This window comes from Tursiops truncatus, chromosome 5, assembly GCF_011762595.2.
Source record: "Tursiops truncatus isolate mTurTru1 chromosome 5, mTurTru1.mat.Y, whole genome shotgun sequence".
NCBI lineage: Eukaryota > Metazoa > Chordata > Mammalia > Artiodactyla > Delphinidae > Tursiops > Tursiops truncatus.
In genome coordinates, this window is record NC_047038.1 from 73842929 (window position 1) to 73861723 (window position 18795).

The 18795-nt window shown below is 46.6% G+C and overlaps 1 protein-coding gene across 4 annotated transcripts in view; it reads left to right on the forward strand.

Moving 5' to 3' along the window:
* The first annotated feature begins 5759 nt into the window (after positions 1 to 5759).
* The window catches only part of KIT (KIT proto-oncogene, receptor tyrosine kinase), an 85637-nt gene continuing 72601 nt past the window's right edge, over positions 5760 to 18795 (forward strand). For all 4 annotated transcript variants that reach the window (XM_019928160.3, XM_019928162.3, XM_019928161.3 and 1 more), the window contains exon 1: positions 5760 to 5905. In XM_019928160.3, coding sequence (XP_019783719.1) covers positions 5839 to 5905 — 67 coding nt within the window. In that variant the 5' untranslated portion in view covers positions 5760 to 5838. The remainder of the gene's footprint in view (positions 5906 to 18795) is intronic.

Consider the following 18795-nt stretch of genomic DNA (forward strand, 5'->3'; position numbering starts at 1 on the left):
TTCCGACCCTTCCTTATCAGGATCCTCTGTGGGGTCCTCTTTTTCTGTTTGTCCCTTAAATGTGGGTGTTTCCCTAGGTGCTGACATCAGCCCTCTGTTTTCCTCAGGGGGGACACTCCATCTGGGGTGACCTCATCCAAACCCTCGGCGGCAGCCACCTCCCTATGGCCTGGCCTGTGCTGAGCTCCAGGCCTGGGTGTCTAGCTTGCATGACATCCACGAGCACCTCAAAGCCACCAGGCTCAACGGCACATCCTTCACTTTCCATTAAAAACCTGCTCCCGTGTCTTGCTGGAAGGAAGCACGCTGGAGCTGACATCAGAAATGGGTCTCTCTTTCCACTCATCTTCCACAGTACTGTTGGGGATCGAGGCCTACAGGTCTGCCCAGCATCTCTCTTCTTCACCCCCTCTCACCATTCTCACCCCCACAAACTTAATGCAGTTTACCACTCCTCCCGTGGATCGCCACATTAGGCTCCTATTTTCTCAAGTCTGGGCCCCTTTCCATACATCCTTCGCTGAGTCTTCCCACTATCTTTTCAAAATGTTAAGCTTATCACATCTGGCCCCAGAGTAAAGTCCTTTAGTGACTCTTCATAGCTTCACCCTTCATCAGAGGATGAAGTTCATGATTCCTGGCACGAATAGCTCTTGTTTATCTCTGTCTCAACTCTTCCCTCCCCGTGAGGCCCCGCTTCCTAGCTGTGCTGCACCACTCGTGGTTCACATGCCTCACGCTGGTTCTTGCCTCCAGCCCTTCGCATGCATGTTTCCTACCTCTCCCTGTTTTGCCTTCCTCTCCTCTGGATGCCTCAGAATCTGCCATCTCTTTGGGGGAGCTTCATGAGGCCACCGTACGACATGATCGAGGTGCTCTTCTGTGTTCAAACATCACCCTGTGCAGAGCTCTGTTAGAGCACCTGTAACCAATTTGACCCCTTGTCTCTCTTCTTTCTCTGTAAATCCCATGAAGACAGCATCTCTGTCTTGTCTAACTCTGCATTCCCAGCGCCAAATAGAGCACATCTGGCACATGGAAGGTGTTCAATCGATACTGAGTGAAAGCTTGAACTAAGAACATACATTATCTTTTTTCATCCTCACAAACTGTGAGGGTTATCATCAGTACAGAGTCTACTAGTAAGGATCATGTACTCATTTCTCCCATTTGATGGACAAAAGACTTTCAAACCGTTACTGGAAAAACAAGGTCTATTAAGGAGCAAACGTGAAAAGGATTATTCCCTCGATGTAGGAATTCCACCTCTAGGAATCTACCCTAAATAATTAATAGGAGGCAGGGAAGTTTTATTCACCAAGATCTTCATCACTAAGTAATTTATGATAGAAGAAAACTGGAAAAAAATAGAGAAATGATTAAACATCCAGAATTATGGTATATAAATAGGACTGACAACATTATATTAGCATTATATGGTATGTTTCCAAAGAATTTTTAATGATTTGGGACAATGCTTGTGTTATGATTAGTGAAAAAGCTAGAAAGAAAATTAGCAAATATTGTAAAATCAAATCATATAATGAAAAAAAAAAACCCCTTAGAATAGGCAGAGAAAAAAGATTTGAAAGAAACACAACAGGGACTTCCCTGGTGGCGCAGTGGTTGGGAGTCTGCCTGCCAATGCAGGGACGGGGGTTTGAACCCTGGTCCGGGAGGCTCCCACATGATGCGCCCGTGCGCCACAGCTACTGGAACTGCATTCTGGAGCCCTTGAGCTACAGCTACTGAGACCACGTGCCACAGCTGCTGAGGCCCGAGTGCCTAGAGCCCATGCTTCTGCGTACCGCAATGAAGAGTGGCCCTCGCTCACCGCAATTAGAAAGGGCCTGTGAGCAGCAACGAAGACCCAACATAGCGAAAGAAAGAAAAAGAAAGAAAGGAAGAAAGGAAGAAAGGAAGAAAGAAAGAAAGAAAGAGAAAGAAAGAAGGAAGGAAGGAAGGAAAGAAAGAAAGAAAGAAAGAAAGAAAGAAAGAAAGAAGGAAAGAAAGAAGGAAAGAAAGAATTGCTTTGCTTGGCTCTGTAAAAAAAAAAAAAAAAAGTAACATACCAAAATGAACTCTTCAGTAATTATACCTTGGGTGATTTTTGTTTTGTTTTGTTCATTATAATTTTTGGTATTTTCTAAATTTTCTACAATAAGCATCTTTACTTTTAGAATCAGAAATATAAAAAATCTTCAAATTACAGATTTGGGCTGTGTGAGACTATACTGAACATTTTTGGTTCTCTTTTTGCAGCATCGTTCCTCCTTCTTCTGTTGAGAGGACCTCGGTTTTTCTTTGAGAACACAGTCCTCCCCATTCCCTCGTGATGTGGATGAAGTGGGCCCCCAACCCTAGCTCCAGGGATGGGCATGTGACCCAGGCCTGGCCCATCCTCATGTTCCATCTGTTTGGCTTCAGTGACTGGTTCTAGATGGGCATGTGACTTAAGCCAAATCAGTACTTCTGCAGGAGATGTTCCTGAGGGCAGAAAAGCTCTGCTTGCATTGGTACTAATGAGCTATAAGTCTAGAGCTGCATATGAGGTCAGGGAAGCAATACAGGAAAGCATTGCTGAAGGATGGAGATGAAAAAGAATCCATGTGTGTTCACACACACACACAAACACACACACACCCCACCTTCGAGTCTGATGACTTTGAGCTCTCAGAACTAGGCAAGTCTGGGACATTATCACCCCTTGACTTTCCAGTTATCTGGGCTAATACATTTTAGGTTTCTTTGTTTGCATAAACTAGTTTACAACTTCTACAATTGCAATCAAGAGTTCTCATTAATACAATTACAAAAACAATAAAAATACATAAAGTATAATCCATGAAAGGGTCCAGGGCCAATCACAAAACAGAGTACAGAACTGGTCCCACAAATCATACCTGAGATATAAAACATTTCCATTATTGTAAATGTTTCTACTAGACATGATCTAAAGTATAGTTCATTCCCCTGGAAGTTCACTCGTAGCACCTTCTATATGCCTCCTTTTAGTACATAGCTGGCAGGGGGTACTATTAAAAATAGCTAATAACCCTAAAGCCACAAGGACTGGAAGCTCTCTGTTGTGCCTGTCATTAAACCTTTAATTGCTGGATCTGGGGAGATTTGGGGTATCTCAAGGGAGGAGTTGGAGTGAGAGGGTACTAAGGTGTTTAGGGAGGTAGGTTTTTTTCCAATCAGTACAGAAAGATTTCAATATTCTACCAACCGATGTGGCCAGCCTGGGTATGTACAGGCTGAACACGAGCCCTGTTAACAGATATTATAGTTTCTTATTTGGGTATCTGTTTTTCCTCCTGGAACAAGAAACCCTCTAGGTAGAGACTCTGTCTCACTGATTTTTGTATCGTATGCCTACCTAGGTGCTCATAGGTGTTTTTGAATGGTGAACATGAATGATAGTCCAGCATTGTATAATTCCCTATTGTTTTTTATTTTTTTTTCTGATAGACGTTTCCTGCCTAGAATTAAATTGCAATATGGTCTCTTTTCAGCCACTCTTCTGAAGACTTGTTATCCTCTCCAATATCAGTTGATTGAAGAAGAAAATTGTAAATTTTCTTTCAGGCAAAATGTTGATATTTTTAACACATAGTGATTTTTTCCCCCACTACGAATGATTTTAGAAATAAATCAAGATCCTAGAAACTTATGATTGCTTTGCATGGTAGGTTTTATCTCTGTCATTTTAAGAAGAAGATGTGGTCTGATGGTCCTGAGCACAGAGCCCTTTAAATTTCAGCTCTCCCACAGCTGTGTGCCTTGAACCATTTGCTAGGACATTGGGGTGTGGGTTCCCACACTTGACTGTAAGAACTGTGGCAGGACCCACACCTGTCTATGAACAATGGTCCTCCCAGTGCCTAGCCCGTCCTCGTTCACAGTAGACACTTAGATGCTTATTGAATGAATAAATAAAAACATTTAAAGAGAGGCGATCATATATATTAATGAAGTAGTGATAATTTTTAAGTGATTAGCTTTTTAAAAAATTTATTTATTTATATTTGGCTGCGTTGGGTTTTCGTGGCTGTGCGCGGGCTTTCTAGTTGCAGCAAGCGGGGGCTACTCTTCTTGTGGTGCGCAGGCTTCTCATTGCGGTGGCTTCTCTTATTGCAGAGCAGGGGCTCTAGGCGCGTGTGCTTCAGTAGTTGTGGTTAGTGGGCTCTAGAGCGCAGGCTCAGTTAGTTGTGGCGCATGGGCTTAGTTGCTCCGCAGCATGTGGGATTTTCCCGGGCCAGGGCTCGAACTCCTAACTCCCCTGAATTGGCAGGCGGATTCTTAACCACTGCGCCACACCAGGGAAGTCCAAGTGATTAGCTTTAAAAGTCACTTTTCTTAAACCAATTTAGGTCCTATCAACATCGAACAGGTGAGCTTGCAATATTAAATAAAGGGGGTGGCAGAGAATTGGTTAATTATAAATTTTGGCTGCTACTTTAGAGAAGAGTCTAGGTGTATCTAAATTATTCCATAGCTTTTTCTTATGGGCACTTCCCATTTCTTTTCCATTCTGAAGATTTCTGGAGAGGTGTTTATTGATTTATTAGAATGCACAGGGAAAGCTCATCATACCTGGGGTCAGTCTTATAATGACTGGGTCTCCCCTCTTTTAGCTGTGTGATCTTGGGCTACTTTTAGAATTGAAATAATATACATATCTGTTCCGCGACCTCACAGAGCTGTTACTGTGAGCATGAAATAGCATTCAGCCTAAGGAGGAACTATAAAACCCCATACAGATACTGTTGTTTCCTTGGGTAAAGCACTTCCTAGGCCGTGAAACTTGGCTTAAGAGGATCATTTTACTATTGTTTTGCCTTGGTACAGGCTAGGGCAGCTAAGAACACAAGAATCCCCACCCCTGTAACTGTCGTCTGATAGAGAGGCAGAGAAACCCTACAGGAAAAAAAAAAAAAGGCGCCCAGAGGGCTTCCAGAACAACGACTTTGGCGCAAATGGATTTAAAAACTCGGGTTCCCAGAGTAAACTTCTCAAGGCCCCTTCCCACCCCAAAGCCCCAGTCTCCAGAAAGGTCTCAGCAGGGGCTTGTTGGGCAGAGGCCACGCCGACCAACAGAAACCAACTGTGATCTTACAGGTTGAGGAGCAGGTGGAGAAACAGAGCATTAATAATTACCCACGCCTGGGCTCAGCTTTTTACCGCGGCGCCTGGCGCCACGCTTGATCCCCCTCGACTAACAGGAATAGAGAAGAATGTCGGGGCCCAATCCCATCGCCCCCCCCCCCCCGTTCCTGTCCCCCGCACCACCTTCCACCACTAGCGGCGTCCAGCCTCCTCCCTCGGGAGCGTGCTCGAGGGGCGGAGGCGGACCTTTATTGTCTGGGGAGCACCTGCCAGGTGGCGGGCCGGTCCCCTGATGTGCGCGTGGCGCCCAGCTTCACAAAGCGCGTGGGCAGCGCCACTCTCGTCCGGGAACCGCCTCTGGCAGCCCTACTATATCACAGGAGAGAAGAGGTGGAGAGATGAAGGGGCTCTGGGGTCAGGAGCGGGCGGTGAGGGCCGGTGTGCCCGCTCCCTACCCGCGGGCTCGGTCCCCCGGGATCAGCTCGTCGAAGGAGCAGGGGTCAGACGCCGCAGCCAGGGAGCAAGACCCTGGAGTGGGGGAGGGAGGGAGGGGAGGCGAGGAGGGGCGCGGAGAAGGGGCGTGGCCGGCACGCAGTGGGAGGGCGCTGGGAGGAGGGGCCGCTGCTCGGCGCTCGCAGCTCTGGGGGCCCGGCTTTGCCGCGCTCAGTGCACTTGGGCGAGAGCAGGAACGTGGAACGGAGCTCCGCTCCCAGCGCAGCCACCGCGATGAGAGGCGCTCCCGGCGCCTGGGATTTCCTCTTCGTCCTGGTGCTCCTGCTCCGCGTCCAGACAGGTGGGAGGGCGCTGCGGGCACCCGGACCGCGTCCCCCGGCTCACCCTGTGCCCCCGTAGGGCCCGAACACGTTGGGGTGTGTCGGGAGAGGTGGTTGCCGGCCCTTTGGTGCCGGGGCATTTCAGCCTCCGGGAAGATTCGGGGCGGCCCTGGGACTCTCCTGCGCCCTGCCCTGCTCACCTGCGCAGGGAGCCCCCTGTCGCTGGTGGTGGGCGCACTGAGCCGGGGGTCTTCCGGGAATGGGGGCGGCGAGGGGGGCTTTGGCTGAGCGAGGTGAGGCTGAGGGCAGCGGGTTGCGTGCGAGTTTGGGGATGCTTTTGTGCGGAGGGTGAGCGGGCGCAGAGGCGGGCGGCGAGGTGGTTCGCATGCAGCGCGTTAATCTCCGCCGGGCGAGGCGCGACCGCTGCTTCCTTTTGTTAAAAGTTGTGCGTGTGTGACCGGCGCACCGGAGGACCGGCCCGCAGGTTCTCAGCCGCGCGGAGGGCGAAGTTGGAGGAGAGCCTTTTCTTTGCTCTGCGGCGGCAGCTTTCCAAACCGCGGCGCTCTTTGTGCCCCAGAGCAGGGGACGGACCCCGCTGCCTCTTCTGCTCCAGGCGCCATCCTGGACCCGAGTCGAAGACTGCGTTGTCCTCGGGTCCTCCGGTTATGCCTTTTGCACGGGGAGCGTGCCGCGTGCGGCTCTGTGGCCGCGAACCTGGAGGTGCGGCTCCGGAGACAACTTGGGTAGGGCGTGTGGAAAGCAGCCGCTAGGTTGCAGACTTTTTGCTTTTGTAGATTCTGTGCCCGAGGCTCGCCCCTTTCTGCCGGGTGCCGTTTCTTTCCTGCAACGCGCCTCGGAGCGGCTGAGGGCTGCGTTTGCTGCCTGCTCCCGGGGGAGGCGGGGACGGTGCGCCGGCACCCTGCGGTTCCTGACCCCAGCCGCCATCCACGCACGGCCGGAGTACCCGGCCAGGCTGGCAGGGCTCTGCAAGCCCCTCTACACGGTGTCTGCGACCTGTAATCGCAGGTCCCTGTTTTCTTTGGGAATTTTGAGATTCGCAACACCCCCCATATGCTATCTCTACTGAAGAGCTGCCTGAGGTGAGGGGTGGGAGATGGAGTGGAACTTTCTGCAAATCTTACTTATATCTTAAAGCTGTTATGAAAATCCGTTATATCTGCGCGGGAACTTGGGTCTTCAGGTGGAGGAGGATTTGCAGGCTCCTGGAAGCCTCAGATTCCTGCCCCTTCTCTTTTTTTCTGGGCGTCGCTGGTGCGCAAGCGAGTGCAGGTCACCCGACTAACCCCTGAAGCCCTGCTTTTTCCCAGGTCATTTTTATTTTTTTTAACCTTTAAGGCTAACTTGATGATGTAAGGATAGAAAGTGAGTCTGAACTGGAATTCAAGGGCTCCAAAGGAAGCATCGCTGTGACTATTGTGGGACTCTATCTACTGCTGATCAGTTTTCCCATAAAGTCTTAAGATGCAGCCTTCCCCTTCCCGGTCTTATAAGGCATTGTGAGGGCTTTCCTGTGGGGGAAGAGAGGTAGGAGGGATCATGAATGAGTGTCCGGATTCCCGTGGCGGATTTGACTGCCTAAGCTTCAAATTAGACGTTTGGTCCTTTCCATCTTTGTGCCTTGACATTTTAATTTCAGTGAAGGGGTGTGCAGTGGACCCATCGGGCACACAAGAAAGGTAGACTACACATACTATTTCCCATTTTTTAAATTAAATGAATCCATTGTTCCCTTATTCCTCATAATTAGCCGGCTCCATCGAACAGATTTTTTGGCAAAGGGGATTTTAAGGTCTGGCTCCTGGGGGGCAGTGTGGTGTAGTGACAAAGCCTTGTGCTGCCTTTCTGGTTCTCCTTTTCTCAGCTTCTATTGGCTGTGTGCCGTTGTGCCAGTCCCTTAAATCTGTGGGAGCCCGGGGTCCTCAACAGGGCAGCAAGGGGTCTGCACCATGAAGGATCCTTTGGGTCCCAAATTCTCCTCTTCCAGTGTTATGAGCGCGTAGACTCTACACTTCTTCTGAACTCTTTCCCTGAATCCTTCCTGCCTCCTTGAAATTCCACTGCCTCCTGGTCACAGCGACCGCTTGGTGGTGTCCTGCTGGTCTGCCTCTGGTTAAAGCAGGGAGATGTGTGTTTCTCCAGTCCAAACATGCTCCCCTACAGTTTCCCTTTGAGGCTTAGGAGGTGCCAACTCTGCAGGACCCTCCATCGTCACCAGGCCCGCCCCGCCCCAGTGTTTACAACTCCTGTGCCCAGCAGGATGAACCTGCAGTGAATAGTGAATCATACCCTCCCCTCGTTCCTGCAGGTGTGAGGCTAGAGTCATCCCCAGCAGCTGGACACATAACATTCTGAATGACTGTCCTGCTGGAAATAACATGATGGTCTTATAAAAGGGAACCCAGATAATTCACTTATCCACTTTCTGGTGTTTCCCACCCACCCACACATTTTTTCTTCAGACTTTATAAACCATTCATGCTGTGCTATTGCAACACGTTTTCTAGGGTGCCTCCAATTTCACGTTAGTGCCAGACCCAATGCTGGGGCCTTTGCCTGCAATTTCCAGTCCTCTCAGCAAGCCCTGGACGTAGTCTTGTTACCATCCCTACCATTAAAGCTGGAGAAACTGGCTGAGGATAAGCGAGTTCCCAGAATAATCAGGGGTGAAGCCTGAGGTTGGCCCCATATGCCCAGCTGTATTTCCAGTCACATGATTTCTAAGAATCAGTTATAAATTGAGATTTATTTGAAACTGTTTATATCATATGCCAGGCATTGTTGGAGGTTCTGGGAATATAGGATGGCCAAGATCATTACTTTCCCATTGTTGGTGAAAAAGACCTAGGTTTCCTGTCATACGATGTCTGAGTTAGTGTTCTCAATTTGAGGGAAGTATTCATTGAAGGGGGAGTCATTCAGTGATAGCTTCCCTGAGGCGTTTGTAGGCATTTGACGCTGGGTATGAGGGCTTTAGGTGTTAGCTGTCCTATTCCAGGTAGAGTCCCTCCAAAATGAAGATGCACTGTCTCTAACATGATGGTGCAAGTTAGTTGAAATTTTTTTCCATCCCCACTGCAAAAAACTAAAAGTGGTCTTAGCATTATATACTTGTGGGGTACCTGTGAGAGAGAAAAGCCCCAGTGATGGGTGACATCATTGGCTGTTTACCCTGGACGAGCACAGTGAGATATAATGGCAGCTCAACACTCCAAGCCTTTCTTTTTCCAAAACAAATGCTCATCAGAAATGTGCCAAGTTATTTTGTGGGCTTCCCTTGGAGCACGTTTATGTACAGATGTTGTTGTGATGGATTTTGCTGCTGTTGTTGACGGCCCTTAGAAGTTGCCCTGAGGATTTTGACTCATTTCCTCAAGTCTCCCCCAGCTGATTAAAGAAGGACACCAGGAAATGAGCCGCGGTGTCCTGAGCGGGAATTCTTGAAGCTGGACTGCAGTGCAGGGACCCCTTCAAAGGCAGCGGTCAAGGCTGCAGCGGCATTTTCTCCAGAATGAATTTAGTTTAAACAGCTGATGGGCTAGGGAAGTGCTTAATGTTGCTTCATTCACATATGGGAACTTTTTAAAAAAGGGGACTGAAGGACGTTTGAAGAAATCCTAAGCATGCAAAATTTCACCTGCAGTCTCTGTAACTTGAATAGATATTTTCGTGGCTGCAAATCCAGAGTGAAGAGGGCCTGCAAGGGAGTCACCAGAGGAAAAAGTTTGAATCTAGGCCGAATCCAGTGTAAATCTTTGTTGAAAGCAGAGAGGACTTGTGAGGAAGCCTAGCCTGGCAGCTCTTAGTCTCTTGACATTTTGGACCCGAGACAGCCCATCTTTTGACTTCAGACTCTTAATTGCAAACTCATAGCCCTTGCTTGGTTGTGTTTCGTTTGGCCCACCTGATGCTTTTTTAGAAAACATTGGGGCAGTATTTAAAATATGGAGAATTTATATCAAGATCTAGGTTTCTTTATTCTCTCGAAGAATCGAAAACTCCCCATCTTTAGATGGGACCTCTACTCTTTCCATTGCTCTAGACAGTACCACTCTATACTGCCAGCCAGGCTTTTAGGCATTTAGCCTTGGGTCCCGGTGAGCACAGGTGGGACCACGCAGGTACTTAGTGGAAGGAGCACAGGCCTAAGGAATGAAAACAGCCTTGTATTAGTCTGCTGGCTCCATGACCGACAGCTTTGTGACTTCGGAACAAATTGCTTACCCTTGCTGAGCTGCACTCTTTTCATCCTAGTTTTAGCTGTGTGACTTTGGGAAAATTACTTAACCTCTCTGTGCCAGTAAATGTGTGGCTACATATAAAGTTTTTAGAATGGTACTGCCCGGCACGCTCATGGTATAAGCTCAACACATGTCAAGCTCTGTACATATTTATTATCTGTAAATTAGGAATTATTGCTGTCCCTAAAATGGGAATGATGCCTTCTCTAATATGAGTACTCTAAAGGTTAGAAACAGATTCTTGTAAAGATACTTGGCACAGGGTCTGGGATGGCATAGGCACCTGACAAATGAAGAAATTCCATGAGTATGTAGAATCTGACTATTTCTCTTTATAATCCTTGCACGCAGATACCAATAGGTACTAACTTGACAGCTTTTAAAATGAAATAAACTTTAATTTTTGTCTTGAGTTTTACATAGCTTTTGACAAAACAGTTGGGAATCACTAGTGTTAAAGAGTGAACAGACCTTTGACTATTTTTTCCACGGGGGGGGGGAGAAAAACCCAGAAGATTTTTTTTTTCAACATCTTTATTGGAGTATAATTGCTTTACAATGTTGTGTTAGTTTCTGCTGTATAACAAAGTGAACCAGCTATATGTATACATATATCTCCCAGAAGATTTCTCTAGTGGAAACATTCATACCTTCTAATTTTTCCATTCATCTTATGCTTTAGCCTTGATGCTTACATTTTGGTTATGAAATGTGTTGGTTGGGTATTTTCCGCTGCATACCTTTCTGACAGTTAGGTTTTTAAGGCTTTTGCAAACTTTAAAGTTTAAGCTAAATTGTTATTCAGGGCATGAGGCATCAGAGTTAAGAGTTTGGGCTCTGAAGTTGACAAGTTTGTCCAGCTTGGCCTCTTGCCAGCTCTGTGACCTGGGACGAGACCCTTCACCTCTGCTTAAGCTTCAATTCCTCATCTGTAAAATGGGGATGATGGCATAGGCCTACTGAAAGGAGTAAATTAGATCATGCACGAAACACACTTTGCATACCGTCCCTTACAGGGAAGGCATGGGGACTCCACCATCAGGCTGATTTTATGTTTCTTTTTCAGCGTTTGTCTCTTAGGAAAGAAATTTGGAAATGGTTTTAAACCAGATTATATAGAGGGGTTTCTTTTAGTATTAAGATGAAGCTTATCCATTCAATGTCTAGTTTTTTAAAAGGTTCACAGTTAGTGTTAATGCATACTTCTCTCCCTGATTCTTTGTTTAACCTTATTCACAGGCTGCTTTCCACCAAAGGGAATATAGCTTTCTGGATAAAAGTTTAGGAGGCGAAAGTTCTGTCAATGGCCCATTTCCTCAATGAATAAGTAAGTGTAGCTCACAGAGGGTCCATGAACCCTATTGCCTTGTAAAGTGGCATTGAAAGCACCTTGAGAAGGGAGGAGCTTTTCCGTGACTATATGAGGCCCTTCCCTAGCTGTGAGGGACCAAGCTGAACTTGTCCGTTGCCCTGGGCTGGACACACAGCAGTGCTCAGGCAGTACTGGTTTAACTTCTCTCCTGTTCTCCAGCACTTGTACAGAGCTTTGAACTAGTGAATGCTGAGCCAACATTTCAGATTCAGTTTAACAAAGGATGATCAATCCTTATGCCTTGGTCCTTGTAGGGACTATACGTGTGGGCTCTGGGGGTGGGATAGGAACAGAGTAAGAGCAGAGCCAACAATTCAAAGAGAGAATTGGTGTCGTAAGAAGTGCAAAGTGCCCAGGCCATATTTCACAGGAGAGGAGTTTACGTCTTGGTGGGCATGTGATAGAGATCAGGGATCAGTCCACGTGGGAGATAATATTTGACATTAATTTCTAAACTTTAAAAGAGGGTAGAGTGTCTGTAGTTGAGGCTTGTGTTGGAAAAAGCTCCTGAAACAGGGAGCAAGAGATTAAGATCTTATTTGAAGATTTTCGGATCTTTCAGTTGGTGTTAGGACTGGGGGTAGAGAATTGGAGGCGAAGAGGCTGGAAAGGTGGACTCTGATTAGCCTCAAGGAGCATTGGAGGGGGAGGGTATATTTAGTGTTGAGTTTGGTCCAGATTCTGAAAAGAACTTTGAAGTCAAGGCTACGGTAGACTTGACCCCGTAGTGGCCCTCCCAGCTTTGCTTGCTGGTCCAGGGCTGTTCGCTCTACTGTTCTGTCCTGTTAAGCGCACTCCCCAACCTGCTTCAAAAACTTGGACATCCCCTTGCTGTGGGCAGCCAAAACTAAGGGAGGGGTGTGTGTGTGTGCGTGTGTGTTTAAATTTTAGTAAAATGCACATAACATTAAATTTACCATCTTAACCATTTTTTTGGTGTACAGTTCAGTGGTGTTAATTACATTCACATTGTTGTGTAACCCATATTCAGAACACATATATCTTGCAAAACCAAAACCCTCTCTACCCATGAAACGCTGAGCCCCTGACAACCATTATTCTACTTTCTGTCTGTATGAGTTTGACACTCTAGGGACCTCATTCCGTATTTGTCTTCGTGACTGCCTTATTTCATTTAGCATACTGTCCTCAAGGTTTATCTGTGTTACAGCGCATGTCAGAATTTCCTTCCTTTTTAAGGAAGGCAGTGTATGTATATGTATATGTATATGTATGTACCGACCACATTTTTTTCTCCATTCATCCATCGATGAACACTTGTGTTGCGTGCCCCTTTTGGCTATTGTGACGAATGCTGTTATGAACATGGGTGTACAAATGTCTAACGGAGAGTTTCTGAGGGGCCTCTGTTAGGATGGTTAGGCCCACGGCTGAGAGCTATGTGTTGGTGGGGAGCTGGGCAGAGGGACCATCGGTCATACTCTTTTTTTTTTTTTTTTTTTTTTTTTGTGGTACACGGGCCTCTCACTGTTGTGGCCTCTCCCGTGCGGAGCACAGGCTCTGGACGTGCAGGCTCAGCGGCCATGGCTCACGGGCCCAGCCGCTCCGCGGCATGTGGGATCTTCCCGGACTGGGGCACAAACCCGCGTCCCCTGCATCAGCAGGTGGACTCTCAATCACTGCGCCACCAGGGAAGCCTGATCATACTCTTTAGATGGTTAGGTGGTCTCTGGATGAAGGAGTGAGTGCTTGCGTGTTGGGGTGCATGCTCTGGAAAGAAGGGGGAACACTTAAGAGACATGAGGAAGATAAAGGTGGCAGACTTAGTTACTTCGCTTGGCAAATTTACAGGCATCTTGGATGTGCCAGACACTACGAGATTGTGGGGAAGGGGAACAGGAACTATTGTGGGTGTGGTAACGGAGATCTGGGGGTGCTGTGGAGTTCACAGAAATAAAGCCAAGAAGAGGAGCCCGTTTGAAAGAGGCCATAAGATGCTGGACTCCGCTATGTTTGTTTATTGATTATTTACAGGCTGCATTTACTTGACACTTAATTTCACAGACACGATGATAGATATAAATGAAAATCTTCTTAGGGTCATGTCCATGTTAAAAACTAAACCTCAAAGGTCACAGACCATGGCTCTATAATATTACAGTAGGATTTGGGGATTTTAAAGAATTGTGTGTTGTGTACCCGTTGTGTAATGAAAAGTAAATTTTCGTGAAAAGAAGTCGATGGCAGGAAGATAATTCTTCATTTAGTCTCTGCATGAGACTATTTTAAAAGTATGTTTATTGGTTTTCTCAGAGAACAAGATGGATGTTTTAGGCACAGAAGAGGACGTAGAGTTGATTAAAGCTTTGGGAAATAGGCCCTTTGAGGGCAACTTAAAGAATTGGATTTATGAAGCCTGGAGAAGATAAGGTAAAGGAAGGTTTAGTGAATGACAGTCTTCAAATATTTGTAGTATGTGAGTGAAGAATGGGACAAAATGAGAATAGTTGAAATTGCCCCAGAAAGAAATTGAGGTGTTTTTTTTTTGTTTGTTTGTTTGTTTTTAGGGAAAATTCTTTGATTGGAAGGGTTGGAAAAGACTTTATTGTGTTACCAGAGTTATAGGGCCTTGGCTATAGGTATGAGAAAAGCCAAAAGTAACTGTCATTCTGAAATGGTTAGGTCCTGCCCACCTCAGTTGGCTTGATGACCCTTTAAGGGCCCAGCTGAAATCTTTCTAAATAAAACAACCAGCTGTTTTTCTCTCTTCACTGCCTCGGCTGTGGGCTGGACTGTTTCTTATAAATTCTGGGTAGACTCTAACACGATCCTTACAGTTTTTGGTTATATTGAAAATAGCCAATAAAGAACTCACACCTAAAAAGGGGTTATTGATCGATCTATTGGAGTTGGGGACGGTGGATCTAACCACAGAATGAATTGTGCAAGTGCACGATAGCTTAAGCTGAGTGCCAAAATAAGTGCCCAAAACAAGGAAGTTCGAGGTCTGGAGAAATCTATAATCGACCATAATTAGCCCTAACCTAAGAATGACTGTGCTCTGTGATCACCCGACTGACTGTTGATTCTGAGACACAGCCAGCCATGCTGCATGTAGGCTGACAGATCTGTAAGGGTGAAGGAAGTCCTTTTCCCTTGATTACTCAGGGATGGACTGTTCAGTCTGGGGTTTACCCAGCACCCTCACTTCCCTTCCCACCTGTCCCTTCCCTTTGGTCATTTCGTGGTCATGGCTCAGTGGCACGTTAGATCAGCCAGTGGTCCAGCAGGGGAAGGTGGTAGAAATGAAATTGCAATTGGGCAGTCTCTGGTTGATTACATCATTTCACTTGTCCTGTCAACATGCATGATGATTTCTGAGATGTGATCCCTGCCTTCAAGGAGCCTGGGATCTGTGGAAACGTAAGTGCTTGGTGTAGATGTTCACACAGTTAAGATTTGTAATAAGATTTAAATACTTGTGCTGGTCCTGAAGCCAGGACACATATTCATTTGCATTGGGTTGGAGGAATGAGCATCATTTCTTGAGTAGAATGGCTGATTCCAAGGAAGATCTGGGACCTGAGTTGAATCTCGAGGAATGGGGCAGGAATTGGTCAAGATGTGAACAGCAGAAGTAGAGGTTTACAGTCAGCTGAAAGACTCCCATAGAAAAAAACCTCTGTGGAGACCAGCAGAAGATGAGATAGGATAAGTTTTAGGGCACCTGGATTTTTCTTCAGTAACTGCAGTGTCTCCTGCGGTACCATATGTGATGAGATTTTTGTATGTGTCATCTGGTCAAGTAGGTGCTTCCTCAGAGAAATAACTTTAAAAAACGGAAGAGTATAGGTCTCACTTTTGCATGATATTACATATATGGTATGCACAATGCAAATCCAGAGAGATCCACGGATGTGTACTTTGAGTTGCTTTTAAGTCCAGGGCTAATTACCCTCCCCTACCTCCTACTCGCCCCCCCGCCCCAGCCAAGATCACAGGTTTTGTAGGCTCAACATCTGAGTTGAGATGATCTTTGAGTCTCTGCTTCTTAACAAATTTTAAATATTTATTAAAATGATAAGTCAGGAATGTAACAGTCTGCATAAATTCACTTGTTCAACCAACCAACCAACCAAACTGGCAACAAATGAAACCCCCAAGCCTGAGGGGTTTCTAAGAGTCCTGACTGGCTTAGGCCATCTTGGGATTCTGCTGTAGGTTCCCTAGCCCTGCGTTTAGAAGGTAATTAAAAGGTAATGAGGGGTGCTGGTCACTGCCCTTCCCAAAGCAGTGAGCTTTGGGGAGGAGGTGGCTGTTTGTGGCGGGCAGAAATCTATCACTTAAGGAAAGAGTGTGAGTGATGGTACTTTCCAGGGAATGCCTTGTTCTTGACCTAATGGATTAAAATATAATAGGGAAAATGAAAGAAGGAGAAATCCTTACTTTTTCCCTTGTGTCTCTTAAGTTCTTCAGTGAGGCAAAACATCCCACTTCATTTGGGTTTATCCCAGGTGACTCACGTTATTTCAAAGGGTGTTATAAAATTCTTGAAAGCAATCAGGGCTGCCAGTAATTTAAATATGATGGCCTATGCAGACTCGTTAGCAGAGGAATTGCTTTGCAGGGTTAGAACAAAGGTGGCGTTGTCACAAAGAACTTTGGAAATTATTTGGTGTCTCTTTTTATTGGAAGGAAGTATTTATAGAAAGGGATCTAATGTAGGTGTGACTTCTGAGGAAAACATTTACTAGCGATTTTGTGTGGCATTTGGCTGTTATTCTACTTGGCTAGTGCATGCTTAAAAAAAAACAAAACTACGGGCTTCCCTGGTGGCGCAGTGGTTGAGAGTCCGCCTGCAGATGCAGGGGACACGGGTGCGTGCCCCGGCCCGGGAAGATCCCACATGCCGCGGAGCGGCTGCGCGTGAGCCATGGCCGCTGAGCCTGCGCGTCCGGAGCCTGTGCTCCGCAACAGGAGAGGCCACAACAGTGAGAGGCCCGCGTACATCTAAAAAAAAAAAACTATTGTTTAAAAAATTGAAAATTATACTACTTGGAAAGACTATGGGTACGTTATAAAGTGATAAGTTTTAAAGTTTATAAATGTTAAAATGCATTTCCATCCTAATTTTCACAATGTAGATTTCTTTTTTACCGGCTGATGGAAGATTTGCGTTTCAAGGAATGGTCTGGTAAAACTGCATGGACTGGCCTTTCGGCTTTTCGTCATTGTTAAGTCAAACCAGGATTCTTACTCCAAAAATATGTCATTAGAATCACCACTTGAAAACAGTTAATTGGGATGTTTAAAGGTTTTTCTCCTTATTTTAGTATAGTCAGTATATTTACTACAGGGAAATAGTAGACACGTTTCTAGCTCAAGCAAAATGTATCACTTTCATGAAAAAGAACCCCCCTTTCCAGCTTTTTAAAATAAACTAGCATATGTAGAAGGGTTTATGAATTTTTTAGGAGATTTGAATGTGTAGCCTCATTTCCATTCCAGTCTTTTCAAGGGATAGTATTTTAAACGATCACCTTCGTTTCAGAATGACTGCCTTCTAAGAAGGAGCTGGTCAGGTTGCCGAAAGAGCTCAGGTAGTGAGTGGCATGCCATCAGGTGAGGACAAATCCAAGGCAGGTGCAGATGGCTTCTCTCTCCATTTGGAAAACTTGGAACAGCAACTCTGGGCATAAAGCTGTAGTGCTTAGGATTTACAGTTTCATTCTGTTAGTCCCTTCAGTATCTCTTAAACGGACCCTACACGTACCAGGAATTTATAGATTTGTTCACAAATAATTATCGACGCAGTAGGGGGGCGAGTGGTATAGCTGTAAATACACCAGGCAGAAATCCTTGTCCTCTTGAGGCTTATGTTCTAGTGAATTCTTTTTCTTTCATGAGTCCAGGTCCGCAAAGAGCCCAGAAGGAAGAAAAAGTCTAGAGTCTCTCAGAGAAAGCGCCTTCCTTTAGATTTATTTCAGTTTCTTATTATGGTCAATTAAGGAAGGATGCAGAGAAAAGCAAGGTTTCTCAGAGGGTTGGGGGACGGGGTTCACAGGGAAGGAGGGACCAGAGGACGCAAAAATGAAGTTAGGTAGGGGTGGGTTGGGGAAGGGCCTGGGTCGGGGCCGACTCAGGAGGAGCTCTGTGAGATGTTGGTCAGTTGAGTCCTGTCCGCCCCGCCAGTGCCCTTGGAAGGGCTGAGCATCACACGCCAGCCTTCCAGCTTGTCACGGCTCCAGTCTTTGTAACTTCAGCCTCTCCAGCAGGTATGAGGATGTACTGATGAAGGATGTACCGAAGGGGGTGGCAGAAATGTCTGCAACGCCGGGGGAACACAGATAGGTGTCTTCACTTTCAGGACTTTGTGGAGCCTTGAATGTGCCAAAGTGCATCGTCCATCTGTGGCTTTAGGACCATTTTTCCCAGAATGGACCAGAATGCTTTTTCACAGCTGAGAGAGGATGCTTCAGGGGTCCAGGCTGAATGCTCTCCAGTATGTCTCCAAGCACTGGAGGCTCTGCACCTCCTTTTTTTTTTTTTTTGCGGTACGCGGGCCTCTCACTGTTGTGGCTTCTCCCGTTGTGGAGCACAGGCTCCGGACGCGCACGCTCAGCGGCCATGGCTCACGGGCCCAGCCGCTCCGCGGCACGTGGGATCTTCCCGGACCGGGGCACGAACCCGCGTCCCCTGCATCGGCAGGCGGCCTCTCAACCACTGCGCCACCAGGGAAGCCACTGCACCTCCTTCTTAAATTCTTTCATCTGTTTCTTGTTGAAATCTGACCACCTTCAGTTTTTAATATACCTGTATTTAACTAATGGCACTTTTGAGTCTGACAGAGCGCCATTTAGCCACCGTCTGTTATACTGGGCATGGTGTGTCAACTCCCGTGTTGCTGCAGCCAGCCTGGGTGAGGTGACAGGGTGACTTCATCTGACTTTGCATTTTAGCCTTAGGGTGGCCTTTCAGAGTTCCATGAAGTGATAAGCCCTCCAGCTTCAAATCGGGGACTCCCCCAGATGAGAATTGCCACTGTTTGTGCCCAGAACTGGAAAGTTCCTTCTCTGTCAAGTCTTAGGCCTGGAGTAGGACTCGTGCTGCCTTTAGTATTGATACTTAGGAAGGAATCCAAGATAAAGACTGTCCAGGGACAGAAAGTGGTACCCTCTTGAGTTATGGGCAGGAAGGCATCCACTGACTACAGCTGGAATTGAAGGCATTAAGGTAGATACTCAGGTGCCTGGTACCATGTCAGTTAACAATTTCGATGAAACCAACAGCTTTAGGTATACAAGTGTGGATGCTTCAT